The following is a 19025-nucleotide window of genomic DNA, read 5'->3' as shown; positions in this document are numbered from 1 at the left end:
GACTTCAAGTGTGCTTCATAATTAAAAGCTTGTAGGCCAAGTCTGATCATAACTGAACATGTTTTACTCTAAAAATTCACTTAAAACAACTCTGAAAGTCCTTATCATTATAAGAAATGCAATGCATTAACATTTTTAAAACTCAATTTTTTTTGGTCTTATTTTAGAGCATTAGCTGGTCATGATCTGCAACTCATCATGAGTATGTCACAAGCAAATTAAGCAGCAGATCTCTGGGTTAAAACTTTTTTTCAATTGAGCCAGGAAAACTGAGCTCAAATTTAAGAATGTCTAATGGAAAAAAAGGCTAAGGGATGTTCAGAGTTCAGAGCCCTGGTCCAGGCTATGCTTGTCCTGTTGTTTTTAACCGAATAGTTCACATATGCAGACACGCCCCGTCTGTGCCCTGATTGGTTAATAAATCGCGTCTTTTGACACAGGCGCAGCATCAGCATAAAATAGGCCGTGTATCTTGCTGTGGTGATTATGGGGCAGTAGTGGATGGCTACGTGCCTTTGTGCACAGAAGCGCAGTCTGATTTTCATGGCCTGCTAGAGGTCGGTTGTGTCTACACTTAAGGGGAAAAGGGGAGCGTGCTGTTCCCTTGAAGACCAGTGGAAATGCCGCGCAGGTTGACGAGCCGAGCCGTACGGGCGCTGGGATCCGGAGTTCCGACCTCTATCATGCGGCTCCTGTTGCCTCCAAAACCCGCCTCAGCAGCTCTACGCTCGGCTCTGGAGAACGGTGTCCACGCTAGGTTTCGCTCAACGTCGTCCATCTCCAGCTACACAGAGCTGGCCAGAGAGAGATCTAAAACCGTTACGTCTTTTTACAACCAGTCGGCCATTGACGGCTCCGCTGAAAAGGTAACATTAACGTTTACGGTGAATGTTCGCTGTGTTCAGGAGTGGATCTAACATCCCGTTAACGTTCTGTACAGTAACATATTTTCACTGAGGCTCGGTTACTTACAGTAACAGTTAACTGCGGTAACGTCTAGTACCAACTGTAAGTTAGCGTGAACGTTTAGGCAATGTTACGGTGAACGTTGGAACGTATGCTTATTTTAAGTCCATAATTTCATTTTGTATTTGAAAACGCTGAGAAAAGTACCAATAGCAACAAACAATTCAGACCACACTTAAGGTAAAACACTGATATTTTGATGCATTGAGGCGGAAAATTCGACTACAGGGTACATTTTGTCCCGGGTACCACAGTGTACGGGGTATAGCTCCAGCACATAGCATTAGTTGCCTGGTTAGCTAAGCTTGTCAACGTTAACGTATTTGTGCTAAATCTCAAACGGCTCAGTACTCACTACATGGGACATATTTGTAGATCACAGTTATAGGTTTCAACTTAAACATTGCAGAGTAAGTTGTGCAACTAATGTCTTAATGTAAACCACTTTCTGTTAGACATATTTAATGTATGAAATCCGTTACTGAATTACCTAAATAGTGACCTACATAGGGAGTATGGAGTCATTTGAGACTCAGCCTTGGCCGTTTGGTCACATTGTTATTGTTCCTTCGATGTAGCTAACGTTAGCTGAGTTACATTATTTTTGTTTTCAAATTTACATAATTATTTTGGTGTTACATTCAACTAAATTTAGCTGGTCTGCATGCTAATTATCCAACTCATGAGCTGTCTAAGAAACATTTAAAGCCAGTGATTATGTCTAAGGTCTTTGAACCGTCGTGCCGCAGACTTGTTTGGACTGTACTGTTTTTACACTTCTTGCGAAATGGTTTGTATCGCAGCGGAATGTGTAACGTAGCCGTCTCCTATCTGCTGCCCTCCTAATGTCAATATCACAGGAGGGTATTCCCGATCACAGCAGGTTAACACAAGGTCAGCCAGCAGACATTGGGCTTTCCTAAATTCACATTTGATTAACAGCATTGGAGGGCCCAGAGTGTCATTATAAGTCAAGCATACCTAGCTATATCTCCAAGTTGATTACCAATAAGGACGGTGAAAAGGTATATGTGGTTGTGAATATTAGTATATTTTATAAACCGTGCTGGGGAATGTACTGTAGCTCGGCTCCCTTTGGAGTCGACTCATTTGAATCAAATTGATTCATAGGGTTGAAAACTGATGATCGAGTCTGTTCCACAGAGTCATTTCTCAATTCACATAAGAAAGCCATTTAATTATAATAACCAAGGTGGGCGCAAATATTAGCTAAACAGTCCCCCTGGCATGGGTGATCTCCATATATGTCAAGTTATTATTGTTTTTGAGAGATGTATACTGATGTATCAATAATACATTTTCCCAGTAATTCTATGCCTATTTCGGACAATGCCAGACCTCGTTCTGCATGAGATACAACAATGTGGCTTCACTGACAGTTTGTGTGTTTGACAGTGCTCTGCAGTCTGTCTCCTATTGAAAATATGTGGCTCATCATAAAGAGGAGAATACGACAAGTGCAATCACAAACTTAAGCAGCTCAAGTCTTGAATACAACAGGAGTCCTGCTGTACCATCATTTAAGCTAACTCTGTTTACTTCCCTATCGAGTCTATAGCCCTTCTTTCCATTGTGTAACAATAAATCCTCTAAATTGCAGTGACTGAGATTTTATTTATAATCATAGACAAGATAAGATGTAAAATATCCTATGTCAATCCATTAGAGCTTCACATAGGGCCCACCCCATTCTCTTCCTACCTGCAGCCACATCATTTCTATTGTTCCAATCCTACAGTTACACACTAAGGTTGCTGTGTCTGTTTATGATTCGATCAGCTACCCTTAACATCTACGGTTACTCACTGAGCCCATCACACGAGTACCCAAACCACCCACTGCATCACTAGCTCTTCACAGGATTAATCGGGTAGGCACCTCCCCTTGTCAGTCTTTTGTTGAATTCTGCTCACGACAACTCCGGAAGACTCAACAGTGAAGTCTGGCGTCCCAGACCCACCCCCCTCCAAGCTAGCTTTGCAGTCATACCTTACCCTTAGCCATCAACAACCACAAATCCCCACTGGCCTCCCTGGTGACTAAGGCTGTATCTAGCCCCACTGGTACAGTTAATGCATGCTCAGTGCCACCAGTTCCATGTGATCTTTACGTGCTGCATCACCAACCACCACAGCAGCACCTCTATAGTGCATTTCCCCAACTAGGCTGTGTTCTCCTTAACCACTGACTAGACCTTTCACTAGTTTCCGGCTCCTGATGCCGAACTGCGCAAGCAGGGATGTGGCAGACTTGGCTACAAATCCCCTAACACCCATCTCCACCCATCTAACATGTGCCTGCCACCCACGTTCCCTCACCTCAGCCACCATCTGTTTACTTCCAGAGTACAGCAGGAGAAGTTAAACTGTCACTTTTTGTTGTCCCGTGATGAACTTGAGGTATCAAACTCCACGCTTAAGTTCTCTTCTCGTAATTTATGAAAGTACATACCCTAATAAAAGTATATTTAAAAAAAGCAGACTACTCATCTAAGTATGTTGAGGGTTGTTTTTAGTAACGTAATGTTTCTACACTTGTAATTATATTTAATTGGACTCTTATAGATGACCTAAAATTAAGGCAACCTACACAATTTTTTATTTTTATATGTAATTTTTTTTTACCTCCTCAGCCTTCTGTCAGACTTACACCAGGCACCTTACTCTATGCTGGCAAGTCTCCAGATGGAAGCCATATCCTGGTAATTACAGCTTCTATTTCTATGACTAACTAGTTCCATTATTGAAACTATGATAAAGCTGTCATAGCATTTAAGCTTTTAGGCTATGTAGCAGAAATAGATCCCTTATCGGACATTTAACGTTCTACTATTTTTGATTGAAGTTACTATGTTCAGAGGGCATGTAATTTTTGAGCTGTATACTGAACTGTGATATGTATGTGATGTTTACAGAGCAGTGCAAGGTACTTGCACAAAGAGTTGCCTGTCCGTATTGCTCATCGTATCAAGGGTTTCCGTAGCCTGCCTTTTATTATTGGCTGCAACCCCACTATCCTGCAAGTGGTGAGTCTTTTTTAAATTTACCCTTTCTCTCTAGTAGTCCGCTCATACCCCAGATCTAGTGTTTACTGTCCTTATCAAATGAGTCTTGGAGAAAGCGAACTTTCTACAAATGGTGCTAATACCAACTGCATGAAAAAAAAAAAAAAAAAAAAAAGTCCCTATTAAGGTGTGATCAGACTTGTCAGATTTTTTTTTTCATTAAAACACATCCTCATGCTCTGTAGGGTCTATTAAAATAAGTGTGAATATTCCCTTTCAAGCTCTGGTGCAGTTGAGCAGGTGAGATTTGGTCCTTCATATGAATGCAGTAAGAACCAAAGGCATCTAAACTAACTAAACACAAGACGTGATGTCCCAAAATGTAACAGTAATTGTGCTGCAAGGCAATGGAGTGCATTTAAAAACAAAAAACGGGCAGAGGTCATCTCTAAATCTCTCTGTAGTGTTCCTTCTTTGGTTTGTGTAGTCGAGGATTTTCTGTGCTTTTTTTGACTTTATCCATTTTACCACATTTTGAGTTACCAGTTGGTAAAACTACACCCAGGTTCACAAAATCCCGATAAATGCATCAAGCCCAGCTGACCTGAAGACTTGCTTGCAACATAAGTCATATGTTCATCATGTCTTGCTTACCTTGTTTCGGTGTGAACCAAAACAATGTATCATTATTGTATTTGGTCTGGACAATGGGAACTGAACAACAATTAAAAAAAATAAAAATAAAAAAATTAAGGTTGTTAGATTTAAGGCAATTATTGTTGAGACGGCACCACTGTAGCATGTCGTCTTGTTTTTAGTGTGTTATATAAGGGCAACAGGATTTAATACAAATTATGCAAGTAATTGATAAGAAAATAACATTATCTTTTTAAATTCAGTAACTAAACAGGTTTGCTGTTAGGATTATGTCTTGGATTCAACAGAGTCTTGTTCACTTTAATTCTGAGTTTAATGTCACAGATCTTTAGTTTCCACAGTTGCTACAGTATCTTTGCATTGTCAAAATAAAGTGTTACAACGATTCAAGGCTGAGAATAAGAAGAAGCTTAAATAAGTATCTTGAACCATCTGAACCTTTGACAATGTATTTCAAAATGACAAGGGATAGTGAGCCTTTTTTTCCCTCCCCCCTTTTCTTTCCCCTTTCTCGTGCTGCTTATAATTCAGCTTATCCTGTAGTGCTGAGCTGAAGCGAATGACTGATGAATGAGATTTGCAGAACTTTTAATAAAATGTGTGTTGTTAAGCACTTCTTGAATATTTTATTTCTATTGTTAAGTCTGTCAGAACTTGTCAGAAATTTCTTTACACTGTGTGTTTTATAATGACCGTAATCTAATTATTTGGGTACAGCATAGAATGCCTTAATAATCAAAAAATAACAGAATAACTGACTGTGACTGCATCCTGAAAATTGTAGCATGGAAATACTGTATCTATTGTTTGATTAGAGTTAATATGAGCTATTTTACCCAACTATGCCTGATTCAGATCCTTCGTTATTTCATTCAGACAGGCAGAACCTTGATCTAATTAAAATTAGTCCGTTAGCACCAACTGTGTCTAACAAGCCAAATGAATAAGAAAATGGGTGTTGCAATTGGTGAATCTGATGCTGCTTTCACAAAGAGGCTCTTCCCTCTTTTCAGCTTGTTTACAATGAGTCTTTCCTCCTGATGAACTTTCCCCTAAATCCTCTGTGCACTGAATGCCACACAGACTTTGTTAGCCTGTTTTTGTGTGTGTATATTTTCCCCTTGTTCTCAAGAGAACAGTCTTTTATTCCTTGTTAATGGTAGGTACTGTGTATTTGCTTCAAAGTTTGGTTACTATCGCATGTATGACCTGGTATATTGGGCTGATCTGGTATTTGCTGGATTGCTGGGGATTTTTGACAAAAGTTTTTGAAAGGATAACCCTAGGTCTTCACATTCCCTTCCTGTTACTGATGTTCCTGGAAACGCAAATGCATGTGGAACATGTGTGCAGAAATTTATGGGAAGAGGTTCCTCCTTGTATGTCATTGGTGGACTTTGGGTTCCTAGAAATACACCTTAAAGATTTTTCCCTGTCTGTTCCCCCTTGCAGCATGAGCTTTACATTCGGGCCTATCACATGCTGAGTGATTTTCCTGTGGTGAGTACCCATTCCTCAGTCCAGATTCATGTACACTCATGCCCAAAGGTCAGGTCAAGTTCAAATAGTCTGTTTTTAGATCTCACTTAATTAAAACATGTCCTAGACTCTGAAACTAGAGACACGGGGGATGGGGTCATGTGTTTACTGTGTAAAATGCTTACTCATGTGAGATTTCTGAAGTTGTGCAAGACTGTGACCAGTTAGGGGTTTGGCAGGAATTTTTGTAGTTGTACTCTGTAACTGTACTAAGTGTCTTGGATGTCTAAAACTTTATTCCCATCTAATTTACTAAGTCTGGAGGAACTCAAGCTTGTGTAGTTTTACTATTTTGTTTTGCTTTCTATTCTTTGAGTGTTAGTGGCAGTTCACTAATCCACTTCTCAATTTCGTTAGGGGTGTGTAATATGGTGATATGTTTAAAATTTCATTAATTATTCAAAGCAGTAAAATGCTGAATGGCATGTTCCATTATACATGGGCCTAGAAGCACTGTATATGTACAATTATATCTTGATGTCAAACAGTGAATATTATCACTGATGTCATTGAATTTAGAAAAATTAAACATACGTGATATGCATCCTGTACTGAAAAATGTCTTCAGCCATCATTTTATTTGTTCATCTTATTACCCATTACTAGCCTTTGGTATGCTTAAAAGAAGTGCTGAATTTTGTATTATCTCACAGATAAAAGACCAAGAAACCGAGGCACGTTATAGCAAACTTGTCCAGCAGCTCCTTGATGACCACAAAGATGTGGTCACCATGCTTGCAGAGGGCTTCAGGGAATGCCGTAAACACATCCAAGTATGAAAGTTCTTTTTTTGATAGCTGTGTTGATGACAGTTCATATGCCACTTGAAAATTATGACCAATTTGCTGTTCAAATGTACTCATTAATTATAGATTTTATTAATTATATATAGTGATTTATTGATTCTAAACACGTTCTTTTGACAGGATGAAGCATTGGTTCGTAATTTTCTGGACAAAACACTGACGTCACGTCTGGGCATACGCATGTTGGCTACACACCATCTCTCCCTTCATGAAGAAAATGTATGTTTCTCGTTGTCTTAATGTACAGTTTCAACCATACATTTAAAGATGTTATAGAGCCTTTTTTGTTTTATTTTGTTCCATGGTTTACATGGAGTGATCATCAGCAGCCCATGGCTAAAATTAACCATGTGAAGGTCTTATACAGACAAGCAAGGCAGTAACATTTCAATGACCTGCATATAGAGTCTAAATAAAAATTGTCCATGTCATTGCCTGGCATGGTACTCAGACTCAACACCCCCCCATGTCTATGAAGTATCTAAATTGGCTTCTGACCAACTGAATTTAATAATTTTTTTGGTATATATTCAGAAAAATACAAATGGTTGAAAACAAAGTAATCAAATCTGTTTCACGCATATGTAGTAATATATCAATCTCATACAGATAATCTAAATAAATAATTTTAGGCAAGATTTAAAATTATTTTGATATTTGTTGTAGTAGGTGAAATCGGACCTTTTGAGGTGTCTGCATTTATTACCCTCTGCCAATAAGTTATATTACTATTTAATACTAATCAAGGTTTATCTAGTCCCAATTTTGCACCGTCAGTGTTTTTATGTCTGCATTAGTATTGCCACTGGCAAATGCATCCCTGTGGGAACAGCAGACCCATGCTGATATGCCAATATATTTTTCACTTCATCTGATATAATATTCTAGTACTAAAAGGGCTGTAGGTTCAGAACTGGAAGAACCAGTCCTCTAGCACTGGGTTCATTGCTTACTCAGTAATTACTCAGTTATACAGTCGGGGACAAAGCAGGTTTAATTTGGCAGGAAATCATGGCTTTGTTGCTCAACACAGTGTCTCATCTGTAATGGGATTATGTTGATGGGGCTGCAACATCATTGCTCAGTTCAATGACTTCAGAGGCCCCACTGGGGTTGAGTAATTATTTACATGTGCCTGAGCTTTTCAGTGTAATGAGTGCTGGTGTTGTGAACCTTGTTTATACAGAAACTTATAGTCAATAAGTAATTACACATTGACTCTTTTAAATATGCTGTACTACATGCTATGCTTTCTTAACAGTTACATTTACACACTTTCATTTTGTCATTCAGCCTGAATATGTAGGCATCATTTGCAGACGTCTGTCCCCTAAAAAGATCATTGAGAAGTGGGTGGACTTTGCACGGTAAGCCCTTTACTTTATCAGTCCTCACTGTATCTCATTCATATCTATACCTACAGTTCACTGTATCTCATTCCTTCATATCTATACCTACAGTTAATCTTGTTTACCACCTCACCTGTATTTGCAAAGCAGTGCCTGTCTAATGGGGCTGTGCTGTGTGGTCATACTTGTGGTAGCTGTTTCCTTTAAAATGTAGGTTGTTTTAAAGGAAAAGCTTAGGTACCAATCAGTTTAACATTATGCAAAATGCATATATATTGTCAATGTATTATTACAGTTTTCCTTGAAATGTTAAGTAATCTGATCTTAATTCTGAAACTTTAGGAAATGGCTCAGTCTATAAAATTTGTTAGTTTCAAAGCTACAAGATGCAGCCATCTTAAATAAATTTTGTTTTCATGAGAGCAGACTCAAACAACATCTTTATCCATTCAGCCAATGCATTTAACTACCCTTACTTGGTATGCTACTTGGAGTACTTTAGACAGAGAACAGGACAGATAAACATGAAAGGAACGTCACCATATAAAGAAGAACTTGGGCATTTCTTGTTTACTTGTTAGGCTACATAGCCTATCCAAGCATATGACATCAACTGTTAACTTCAAAAGGTTTATAATTCTTTTTTTTTTTTTAAGCTGTCTCATTGTTGCTTGCTCTGTCTTGATTGTAAAAAAAAATATATATATATATATATAATTAATTCTTAAAACCAACCCCAGGTGTTCCAACTGAGGTTTTGTGGGTAGTTTGGTTTATTTTGCACATTGTGTATTGTTACTGTCCAAAGATGTGCAAATTTTGCACTGTGTGTACTGATTAGTTCAGTGCTATGTTGTCATAGCTGTCAAAGCAGTACATTAAAGATCTGTGCAATCTAATCAGTACTGGACAGTGTTAAACAGAACACACTGCACTCTTAGACATACAGCACTACGAACTCTACTCATGTTTGTTTCTGCTTAGCTGTTACATTTGATTACAATAGAAATAACTGATGTATGATAGTTATAGTACGACATACCATATAATAAAATATATTATTGTAACAGTAGACTCACTTCTTTCCATTCACCCCCCAGCTCTCACGTGTACTGACTTCATGTTCACATACTGTTTCTGCTCTTGATTCTGAAGGCATGTGCAGCTGCTAAGCAAAGGCTCTCTGTCTCTCTCTCATTCATAGATCACCATGTCATTCATAGATTTTCTCTGTCTTATCCAAAACTCTTATGTCAGTACAGTGGGAATCCTTTGTGTGTCTGGGAAGCACTTTTGCTCTAAGTGCTGTAAACAAGGCTTGACTGACTCTTCTGGGACAATATGACTAATGCCCATCTTCAGCTTCTCTAAGCTAGGGCAGATGAGTCAGCAAACCCATCTAACCTCTCCTGCCCTCTCCTCTATTGTACCAGGATCAAAAACACAGCCTGTAAACCTGCCAGATCACATATAATGAGAACAAATTTGTGTATTTATGATCCTGAGTCAAATATACATGGAGTTTAGTATAACCTTTACCTAGTGCTTACAATAATTGCTTACCGACCATTCAAGTCTGTTTGGGTGGACCATTCTCATCACAGCAATGTGGCTAATGTTGTGGTGATGGTCGTATAATAAATGTGTGCACTGCTGTACATCAGGGAAAGGAATGTCAGTGCCCATGTCATTGCTGAGTGATGGTATGTACTCATAGTTCATTAATTAGAAATGTATAGCCAGCAGTGTTGTGCTCATAAGATAACCACTTACAAGCATGTGAGAAGGTGGGCAAAAAAGAAATTGTGTAAATGGAATGAAGTTTATTAGTGCAGCACGATGATATCCAAATTCTATCATTGTTGGCAGATAGTAAGTGTCAGATAATTTGATCAACATACCACACTTTTTTTTTTTTTTTTCTTTTTTTTTTTAAACCAGGTTAAACATTGGTCCATACCTGAAACTGGTGTAGACATGGGCCCATCTGATTAATGAGACCAGTCTGGAGATTAAGTGAATGAACTGGATTGATGTAATTTGTTTTTAATGTAACATTGTCCAGGTGTCTGTGACTTGACAGTGCAGAAAATAAACACAGAACAGTCATCAGCATGCTTTTTTTGTGACTCCTTTTATTACTTGATTTATGGGGAGTGCAAATCTATAGTTTTTCTCGGTGTGTTACAGTACCTGATTGTATTTGTGTCTATGATTACTTACAGACGGCTGTGTGAGCACCAATATGGAAATTCACCACAAGTTCGAATTAATGGCCATGTGGCTGCCCGCTTTCCTTTCATCCCTCTTCCTCTGGATTATATTCTGCCTGAGTTGCTGAAGAATGCCATGAGGTAACACCAATATCTAGGCTGTCAGATTTGAATCTCTAAATACTGAGTGTACCCAGATCTGTGACGTATTTAGCCTAGTGGTTTGATTCATGAACCCGTTGAACCACATATTTGCTTTAAATTGGTAGAATAATTGTTGAATTGCATTGTTCTGATGGTGGTTTTCAGTTTGTACATTCATGGTACTGTATTATTCCCTATTTTACTAATATATAATTGCTAAATGTAGTTGTAGTGAACCCAGTTTGTCATGCATAAAAATCATTATATTTTGGGGTTTATGTGCATTGAAATGTTCTCTGATGCATGGCATGAAAATCGGTATGGCATATTTATCTCTGCATCTTTGGCTGATGGAATCACTTGCTGTTGACTTTGACATCAGGAAAATGACCTACATTCAGAAAGGATCTTTAATGTACTCTAAAGGGCATGCTGTGGGAGAGACATGAATCTGACAATTGCCCCCACCACCACTCAGTTGTAGCCCTTATCTAACGGCTTTCTGAGAAGTCAGGTCAGGTTGACCTGACATTATTTCTCCTTGCATTGTTTTGAAATCTTGGCACAGCTGAAATTGGGTCAACTAATTTTTGGCTTCTGCACAACCCTGTTGTGTCTAATAATAAATCTATATGATTCTACACTGGTCCTAAACATCCCCTATTTGTCCTAAGCAAACCATGGAAATTAAAAACAACATACTGTATATTTTCACAGTAACTGGCACCAAACGCAGTCAGAGGGTAGACAGAAACGTCAATTTATTTAGAAGTCGTCAAGCACTGTCTATGTACTTCACATTTGAATGAATGTTTTTGGTTTTGTGATTAACATAAATATCTCTGCACCTGTTCACTAGTTCAGTGTGGCGTGTCAACTTTCAAGTTCCTTTTGTTACCATTAAGCACTGCTCTTCAGAGTTTTTATAGTAGTTGGCACAGTAAGATTTTCCTTCAGTTGAAAAGGAAACCTTGTGATTCCTACTCTACAGTGGTGGTGAGTCAGCTGGTGTCTGTGGAGGAGAGAAAGCAGACTGGGATTAGTGTTTTTTGTCCAGGGATTGTGTGTCCTTGGCAACAAGCCCCAGCTAAAGAGACTTTCAGGTCTTGCTTTTATTGAAGTTGTTTTATAGTATGGCCTGGAACTGTGTGTGTAAGATACATAATAGTTTTTTCACAAAAGTAAGGAAATTTGTGTTTGGTATATTATTTTTAGATTAGTTATAACAATGCTTCTTGGCAATAAATCTTACACCGTTGGAAAGCCTGTTAATTTCCCTTTTCCATGGTGCCATATTTGTAAGGAACATGCATTTATGGGATGAGCTGAGTATGTGGGCTGTGCCCATGAAAAATTTGCCAGATCCTCTCTGCCAATGCTTAGAATCTTATTCTGTCATTGACGTGTTTGGTGGAGTGGATAATTGAAGTTTGTAGAAACAAGACATATTGGCAATTTAACAATTTATTCATTTAACAAACAGGAGCCTCAATAGCATGTGGAAGAACCGTACACAGCCACAACAGCCTGGCACCACCTCCTCATGCTCACCAACCTGGTCTCACACTGATGTGGGATAGCATCCCATTCTTCAACCAGAGCTTGTCGCAGGTCAGCCAACATGGTTGTGTTGGTCACTCTAGTGGGATCAGCTTGGGCATGCTGTTCGTGCCAGTGTTCAATGGGGTTGAGGTCAGGACTGCCATCAGGCCATTCCAGCCTCTCCAATCCCTTTCCGAAGAAACACCCTCTACCCAAAACAAATACTTGCACACCAATTTTCAACTGTTCTCCAGAAAAAGAGAGCCCACCCTGCTCAGTACTGACTGTTTAAACCATAACAGACATGTAAGGTCTCTTCAGATTCTGTCTTTAAAAATCACTAAGATGAGCCGAAAACTGCATTTTCTCAAGAACGAGTGTTTTAAAATAAGTGGTATTTTCAACATCTGCTACGGGGGGCAGTGTGCACCCACAGTGCTTTACCTCCTTTTTTTTGCCGGCCTCCCTCAGCATGTAGAGAAAGTACCTTACTTTTCCTGATGTTTTAGGTTTTTGCCATAGTATCGTATCGAAAGTCATAATTTTGATATTGTGACAACACTACCCCACGCCATCACACTGCCTCCACCAAATGATGTTACTCTATACGCTATAATCCTCATAGAGTTCTACTCCAAACTTTGACCCAACGATCCATCTGCTGTAGGCAGAATCTGGACTCATTGCTGAACATAATGTTCACGTGTAGCTGACACCAGCTCAAATGGGTCTGACAGTCATGGCAGACCTCCTGGCAAACCGATGAGACAGAAGATTGGCTGTGTGCAGTCTGTTCTGGATTGTCTGGGCAGAGAGCCGTCAGCCATATCGTCCTGCAAATCTTGACTGCAAAAAAGACGGTACCAAAGTGCTGACAGGGTGAGGAAACGATCTTCTTGGGATGCCCATTTTGTGACCTGTCTGACATCCCGTTACATGGAACTTGGCTTTCAATTTGGAAATGGTACTAGGGCTCCCTCCAAATAATGCCGCAACTTGGTTTTGCAGAACACCAGCTTGAAGTTGCCCTGTCGCACAGACCCTGTCCAGATCAGTCAAATGTGGCATGCCGAATTCTTGGAGCAAACACCTACTGACCACCTGGGGGTATCAGAAGCTCAGAACAAGTGTCAATAGCAACAGAAAAATAAGCTGTTTGGCATTGGCAGAGAAGATTTGGCAAATATTTCATGGGTGCAACCCAAATACTCATCATTTAAAATTAACAATCAATGGTGTTGATTGTTAATAACAATCAACACCATAATAATAACAAAACAATGGTGTAAGATTTCTTGACAAAAAGCATTGTTACAACAAAAATTTAAAAAATATTTTATTTATTCTTGGTGCTTTCTTGTTTTCATGTGTTTTATTTATTAAAAAGTATCTCTTAAGTAGCTCTTGTATAACATGCTTTCCCGTAACCCATAGGGCCACTATGGAGAGCCATTTGGACACCCCTTACAATGTACCAGATGTGGTGGTTACCATTGCCAACAATGAAACTGACTTTGTCATCAGGTGAGTGTTTGTGTGCACTAAATTGTTATTGGACTTAGTTGCAGGTCATGCCACCAACTTATTTGTTTATTCTAAGTCATTTGACCCATGTCAAGTGCCGAATGGTGGCCAATTGGTAACACGTTATGTGGATGAAATAAAGGATATGTAATGAAAGGATCTGTAATGCTTTCAGACCCAGGAAAGCTGAACTAATGTATCTCCATGGCAACAGCATATGAAAGGAACCAGACCACTGGTAACTGTCAAATAGATCTCTTAAGCTGTTATTAACCCTTATAGAACTGTTATAGACAAAAACAGTTCATTAACCTCATCTCCTATGGACATTGGACAGCTGCCTTGAGCAATGATAAAATCTGTTTGTGCTGAGCAGGGTTTTGCTCACACACTCACTGTTTGTCTTTCAATATACCACTCTGCATATTAACTAGTCATTGCACTAGATTCCATCCTGCAAGTATTTACATTTCAGTCCAGAGTGGGTTGGGGAAAAAGCCTAAAGCAGATGGAAGCTTTGCCATTTAGGTGCTAAGTACTGTGTTTACTGTGGATCTTATCTCTTTGAGCTTTGTAGTGTGAATGGGCAAATATGAGAACAGCTATTCTGGGAGACACTTAGTACAGTTCACTGTATAATATTGCCGCCCAATTAAAGGCACCTAAAGATTTGTGAATTTTTAGTTTGCTACATCATTTGAAAACAGCAGCTGTCCTTCACACTGTGTTAACTTTCATTGTGTTGAAGATTTTTTTTAAATATATAAAAATATATTTCATTGGAAAGTGATGATATACAAGATGTTTCATCGTTTATAAAGCACAGACAAAAATGCTTTTCTATGGCAGCCATTCAAAGCTACTGAACTTTTGGATTTTCTTCTTTTTTTTTTTTTTTTTTTTTTAAATCAGTGTAACCGACTCTGATGATCTTGTTGCTTAAAATAGCATAGAACAGAAGTTTATGTTAGAAACAATTACCATTAATTTTTAAAATCAAAAATGATTATAATCCTGAAAACCTGTTCTTTCAGGTTGCAATCTTCCTTTTATATAATGTACTTTTAATACCCAGATTAATAACCTGATTTTGCTGTTATTATGCAGGATCTCTGATCGTGGTGGAGGCATTCCGCACAACATAATGAATAAGGTGATGGACTATCATTTCAGCACAGCTGAGGAGAGCACCCAGAACCCACGCATGAGCAACCTTTTCGACACCATGACCAACAGTGGCCCTCAGTCTGGCCCCATGCACGGGTAAGCTATTCTTTATGGCCATTTATCTTTCTAGAATGCTATAGATGGACCTTTTTAGTAGTTTCTTTGCATTAGGTGTGTAAAAATACATTGATTCATAAATATGCACTGTTCTGGAAAGCAATTCCACTTTATGACAATAAAAACAATACTTTAAATATATGTAGAAATAGTTCACATTTGTGTAACCAGTAAATATTTTAATGTAATTACAAATGGTAGGAAATGGTAAATATATATATTGAAAAATGTTCATTGGAATTCAGTATTTTTAACTGTACTGGTAAGTAAACATTTAGAAAAAATTATGAGTTACTTTAAAACCATATAAACATTTGAATCATTGAGGTTAGAGGCATTGTTGTTATCCTTGTTTGTTTCTTTCTTTCTTTTTAAAAACTGTATTGGAAAAGCTGCTTGAGAGAATTGGTTTTTAGACTTATTACTGGTCTGTTATCTTTGCCTTGGACTTGTTTGTCCTTCAAATCACTTCTGCACAGGGCTTTTCATTAATATTTAATAAGCTACATTTGGCTCATGAAATTGTTCAATACTGTCCAAATACTGACTAGAGCTATTTTAAGCTGGCAGGTTGCAACACAGTTGCATCCTGGGTATTTGTTCAGTTCTCTAGTTGGTGTATTTCACAACCCAGGCCAGATTGGACCAGTTTGGCTGCAGGGGTTTTGTTTTGATATTGCAATGCTGCCCCCTCACTGTGAGCCTTCTCAAAACCCAGTTCACCCAGCTTACATGACTTTATTAGATCAGTTGGTTACTGTATCTGTAACGTCTCTGAGGTCCCCATTTTAAACTGGGGAAGTACTGATTTATTCTTATTTTATGGATCTGTATTAGAAACGGCCATAAGTTATTTTGAACAAAATTTTGCATAAGTGGGGTTATTTGTTCCTCAAGGCGTTAAACTAAAAATGCCTGAAATTTCCCTGTGAGTTAATTGAAATTTATTTTTCATTATTTATCTATTCATTTAAATCTCTCTGCTTTGTGTAGATTTGGCTTTGGACTGCCCACTTCTCGAGCATATGCGGAATACCTGGGAGGGTCTCTGTCCCTTCAGTCAATGCAGGGCATTGGTACGGATGTGTACTTGCGTCTGCGCCACATCGATGGCAAGGGAGAGAGCTTCAGAGTGTAAAACACAGCAGCCTGTTTCCAGCAACTTTGCCAATTACAGCTGAGCATTTTTGAGGGTTTCACTGAGGCCTGGAACCACCACTTTTAAAGACTTCAGACGTATCCCCACTTCTCTCCTATTAAATGTATGCTAAAATTAATGTTTTATATTTCCCCCATCTCTTATTTTTTGCATGAAAATTTCAGACACAGTGCTTATTAACTGAATGGAGATAATCGCAGGGGGAAACATTACAAAATGATGTTCACTGTAATAAAGCAATAGGAGAGAGGAAAAAAAGCCTTAAAGGTTGGAGAACTGATCTGATTACTCCTCACACACTCCTGGTTGAAGACGTGGTGGACTTGCATTGATTTTTTACACTTGGTTTGCCTTTGGAAAATTACTGAAACTGAAGACTGTTAAGCCAATTTTTGATTGCTGGCCCTGAGGAAACATCCGTGTGAACAGCAAGTGAAAGACTTCAGTGTAATTACTAATAGTCCTCTTGGACATTTATCTGAGGACAGTTCAACTGCCTTACAGACAAATCAGAATTTCCTCTCGTTAAGCTTTTGTCTAGTGTTCAGTTATGCTTACTTTGATGTTTCATGTATTTACTGCACAGGGTTAGATTTTATGTAGCATATTCCATGCTTGCCTTAGGCAAGGCTGATTGGCTTCTGACACAACGTAATGAAAACGCAGGACTTTTTTTCTTTAATTGATTTCATGTAAAAGTTCCTCCAGGAATACATTTCCACTGATAAGTTACTTTAAGTTAAAGTTATTCATATTTGAAAAGATACATATTCTTAGGCTTGCTTTAGTAGATATATTTGGATGGATTTGATTCCACATTCCAGGAGAGGTCAGAGATTATGGTTATGTGAGAGCTTCCTAAGAAGGTGTCTTGATTTAAGGAGGATTTGATTTTTTTTTCATTAAATTACTACATCCTGTTGCTATTTTATAATTTTTGTATAATAATAATAATGAAATTATAATTTCATTATTATATTTAAGTACACCATGGATTACCACAGGCTATGATTAATCAATAGTTTTAATAGCACCAAAAAAAAAATAACCGACTGAAAACACACTACAGCAACTGTCCATTGATATTTCTATAAGTGTGCTTTGAGTCAGCAGCTTTTTTTGGGTTTTTTTTTTGTTTTTGTTTTTTTTTAAATATAACACAAAATGCAGTACTACTATTTGTGGTAATCAACATTTGCAAACATAAAATGAATGAAAAAATACTGAATTATAACTCTTAAAGCAAGCTGTTACCACAGTGACTACAGTATATAAATGGTTTGTGGAGTGACCAGATTGCATCATTGGCTCAGTGTGATGCCAAATGGTGGTCTGCACCCTTAGAAGGTGGTTTGTTGCCCGAGTTTGCCCCCTACTGGGTAAACCTGAGTTTAGCAACAGTTCAGTTGGTGAAGTGATGTATAATTTTCTCAGATTGGAAAAAATAGATTTAATGTGCTACATATTTTAAGAGATGCTTTTGTAAATATATGACCAGATGTGTCCAGAATAATGTCAAGAATGGGATCACAGTATTGGATTTTTATTTGTTGTTGGCTATGTTGTTTTTTCATAGATGCCAAATCTGCATAGTTCCTGGGCATTATAAAATTGAGAATGAGAAATGAAATGTCACATGTTGTTTTTATTCAAAGGTATAGATAAAAACTCCTCACCTAAATTTGTCAAATTTGACTCCTCTTGCACAAAAATCATGTAGCTATTTTTGCTCGTGGAATTGGACAAATTATTTGAAGAATTTGCTCTGTAGCCAAAAGACACTGAACACTGTAATGAACGCAGTACTAGGAGTTATTTTGCATGTTCTTCACATGAGTATTTGGCCTATTTTTACAATGTGATACAACATTCTTCTCTAGTGTTGAGACAAAAGTCCTTTTATTTACCAAAAACACCAGTTCCAGACATGCCAAGTTAACAATGACATGGTAACAGAATCCAAGTGTAATACTGAGAGTTCTGGTGTAGTTTACTGCATGATTATTAAACATCTGTATTGTTAACATTATAGAATATGTGCATATATACTTCATTTGAACGTACACATTTAAGACAAACCAGAAGGCTTTGTACATATGCTATAGGCCTGATGGCTAGTTGTCCATATTCATGAGGAAGAAATTTCCAATATAATAATCCAGTGTAATTACACAACAATTCTGTCACTTCAGTCCATGGTTTTCCAAACTAGGGTAGCTCATGGAGCAAGTTGTATAAATCCATTAAAATGGCTGAACTGAATTTATCCATTTCATTTTTACAGTAGCGGCACGGTGGCACAGCAGGTAGTGGCGCAGTCACACAGTTCGATTCCCGCTCTGGGTGACTGTCTGTGAGGAGTTTGGTGTGTTCTCCCTGTGTCTGCGTGGGTTTCCTCCGGGTGCTTCGGTTTCCTCCCACAGTCCAAAAACACACGTTGGTAGGGGATTGGCGACTCAAAGTGTGTGTGTGTGTGTGTGTGTGTGTGTGTGTGTGTGTGTGTGTGTGTGTTGCCCTGTGAAGGACTGGCACCCCCTCCAGGGTGTATTCCTGCCTTGCGCCCAATGATTCCAGGTAGGCTCTGGACCCACCGCGACCCTGAACTGGATAAGCAGTTACAGATAATGAATGAATGAATTTTTACAGTATATACATCTGTTCTGTGCTAAATGTAATTTATTCAGGGTTTAACAGAGAATAGAAATAGAACACATTATTACCTCTTAACTATTTTTTTCTTTTTCTTTTTGTGTTAATTTAATACTATCTTCTACCATTTCAGGATTAGATTAAATGTCTTGTGTTATGCAGGATCAT

At 38.3% G+C, this 19025-nt stretch overlaps 1 protein-coding gene across 1 annotated transcript; it reads left to right on the top strand.

The window, feature by feature from the left end:
* Nucleotides 1–440: 440 nt before the first annotated feature.
* Nucleotides 441–18408, top strand: bckdk (branched chain ketoacid dehydrogenase kinase). Its single transcript, XM_066661438.1, has 11 exons — nt 441–866; nt 3620–3688; nt 3902–4012; nt 6101–6148; nt 6841–6960; nt 7114–7212; nt 8287–8360; nt 10568–10696; nt 13676–13765; nt 14873–15028; nt 16043–18408. Exons 1-11 carry the CDS (start codon nt 621–623, stop codon nt 16185–16187), a joined length of 1287 nt encoding a protein of 428 aa, XP_066517535.1. The 5' UTR covers nt 441–620; the 3' UTR covers nt 16188–18408.
* The last annotated feature ends 617 nt before the right edge of the window (nt 18409–19025 follow it).

This window comes from Hoplias malabaricus, chromosome 2, assembly GCF_029633855.1.
Source record: "Hoplias malabaricus isolate fHopMal1 chromosome 2, fHopMal1.hap1, whole genome shotgun sequence".
Classification (NCBI taxonomy): domain Eukaryota; kingdom Metazoa; phylum Chordata; class Actinopteri; order Characiformes; family Erythrinidae; genus Hoplias; species Hoplias malabaricus.
The sequence above is the reverse complement of the archived record's forward strand: the minus strand, read 5'-3'. Positions and strand labels throughout refer to the sequence as shown.

Bases quoted from the DNA above. Each gene is read 5' to 3' on its own strand.
- bckdk (XM_066661438.1), top strand. From the start codon at position 621: ATGCCGCGCAGGTTGACGAGCCGAGCCGTACGGGCGCTGGGATCCGGA. The intron at 6,961-7,113 runs GTATGAAAGTTC...TTCTTTTGACAG, and splicing joins AATGCCGTAAACACATCCAA to GATGAAGCATTGGTTCGTAA. The intron at 15,029-16,042 runs GTAAGCTATTCT...TGCTTTGTGTAG, and splicing joins CAGTCTGGCCCCATGCACGG to ATTTGGCTTTGGACTGCCCA.